At 40.5% G+C, this 2,185-nt stretch overlaps 1 protein-coding gene across 1 annotated transcript; it reads right to left on the minus strand.

Moving 5' to 3' along the window:
* Positions 1 to 276: 276 nt before the first annotated feature.
* On the minus strand, positions 277 to 1,698 carry MELLADRAFT_95829 (uncharacterized protein; the record flags this gene model as incomplete). Its single annotated transcript, XM_007407293.1, has 8 exons — positions 277 to 691; positions 749 to 817; positions 886 to 994; positions 1,037 to 1,061; positions 1,143 to 1,250; positions 1,317 to 1,430; positions 1,507 to 1,564; positions 1,652 to 1,698. 8 exons carry the CDS (start codon positions 1,696 to 1,698, stop codon positions 277 to 279), a joined length of 945 nt encoding a protein of 314 aa, XP_007407355.1.
* Positions 1,699 to 2,185: the final 487 nt, after the last annotated feature.

Raw genomic sequence — 2,185 nt, forward strand, 5'->3', positions numbered from 1 at the left:
CAGATGCTGTTTGTTCTTCCGTCCTGCTTTTCTCCCTTTGAGTTATTTCTTCTTCAGGTTTGAATTTTTCTTTTTCTTCTTCATCTTTTACCAAATGAAGAAAATCTGATTTTGAAAGCAAAAAATCAAGGATCAATTCAGGAAAATATGCTATGTTGAGTTGAGATCAGACCATTGATTTCTGTGTAATGAAAAAAGAAGCTTTGAAGCCGACCATCAATAATCAGCACGTACATCAACACTATTCTTTTGTGTTTTGGGCATTTTTGTCACTTCCTAGGCACGTGATGAGCCTCCATTCGATTCAAGAGGAGCCCTCTCCAGTGACTGGTCTTTTGGACTGTGGGTTCTGTATATCCGAACTTGCTGTTCCTTTTTGACGGCTCGTTCTTTTTCATCCGCGGTTGTTTGTTGTTCAATCAATGTTGAAGATTCCTGTCCGTTCGCTATGGCTGGTTCTTTACCTTGTTCATTGATCTTAAGAGCTTCTTTGATTACTGGTAAAGTAGGACGGAAAGTCGCCCAAATCACACCACAATCGTGACACTTGAGGACGTATTTGACCACCACACCCTTATCACCAAACAGTTCTGCTTGGCCTGAATTTGCATGTTGGACCTGGTCTTCGAATGACATAGGCTGAACCATTGTAGTTTTCTTTTGAAGACCGGCGCTGTCCCATACACGGAGGCTAAGGAAAATGATAAGAGAGTATGATCGGTTTTGAGAGATAGAATGACACACTTACGTTTGGTCCATTGAACAAGATAGGGTGTAGTTGTCTTCGGGATGACACTCGGCACACATAATGTAATGACTACAAATCGACAAACACAAATTCAATAACCAAAGAAGTCGCAAGTCTATGAGTGAGTTACTACTTACTCATGACCGGTCAAGGTAGCACTACATTGATGAGATTGCCAATTCCATATACAAATTGTCTGGTCATCAGAGGCAGAAGGGATCCATGGATGTTTACGATGAAATGAGCCTGATCAAACGGAATCAAGATGACCATGTAAGGTAAACAAACACCGTTGTTGTTTGCAATTCCAGACCTGTACTACCAAATAAATTCAATATTCAAGCATTGATGGAATATCAAAAGAATTTGAGAATGCTATAAAGCATGAATTGACCTTGGTTTTGTAGTCATCTCCACCTGACACAAATAGTGGTTTACTTGGATGAAAGGCAATCCCCCAAACCGGACCTGAAAGTCGCAAGATCAATACACAATCAAACAGCTACTTCATTTATATGAGTTATCAAAGCGAACCATTGTGTTTGTCAAATTGTTTGACTCATGTTACCATCTGAAAGTTCCACATTTGGATACTTCCTGAATGAAGTGATGCTGCTAATAGTAAAAGGGTAAGCTTGGGGTGGAAAGCAATTGATTTGACCCTATTGGACTTGGACTCAAACTAAACCAACAAGGACTGTGAATAAATGGATTGTATTGCAATAGAGACATCTGCTAAGACGGGTGAAGTTGCTTACCTTTGTGAGCATCTGCATCTTGGCTGGACAATTTGAATTAAATTTGATGATGTCTTGTCTAAATCCAGGCGACGAGCCAATCGGAGGAAGGTGACCGAGTTTGATTAAGAGTTGATTCAAAGTGCGACATGGCGGGTGAGCTTACAGCTGGTGGACACGCGGTGCTGATGGCATTTGAAAATGAGTGTACATTGAATAAATTAATGAAGTTTTGATCCATGATGAATGATATGTTGAAGGTTGAGGATTGGATCCATTATGTGAGGTTGTCTGGATTGATGGTGGCAATCAACTGCATTCTTGAAGTAGCCAAGACTGAGATGTCTGTTAATTCGGACGGGAGGAGGGTTTGAAGATAAGAAAGCGGGGTGGAACACGTGCAAGTCAGAAATTCTATGTTGCACGCAAAAACCTGTGAATTGTTAACAGGGTTTGGGAGTTATGGGAGTTTTGCTGCGAACGCGGTTTCACTTTAACTTGAATTATACAACTGGAAGAAATAGACATCATCTATATAAACTTAACATAAGGGGGTTGGAGTCTTAGGTGTACAGCTTATTAAGGGCTTAGGGATTTAATCCAGTTTCGCCAAGAAACTGGGTTGTGCCTTTAGTGTTACGATCATAGGTTTATGTGGCACAATGACACACTAAGTTTATGTTGAGTTGTCATTGAGGCT

Source organism: Melampsora larici-populina, assembly GCF_000204055.1.
Source record: "Melampsora larici-populina 98AG31 unplaced genomic scaffold MELLAscaffold_8, whole genome shotgun sequence".
NCBI classification, from domain to species: domain Eukaryota; kingdom Fungi; phylum Basidiomycota; class Pucciniomycetes; order Pucciniales; family Melampsoraceae; genus Melampsora; species Melampsora laricis-populina.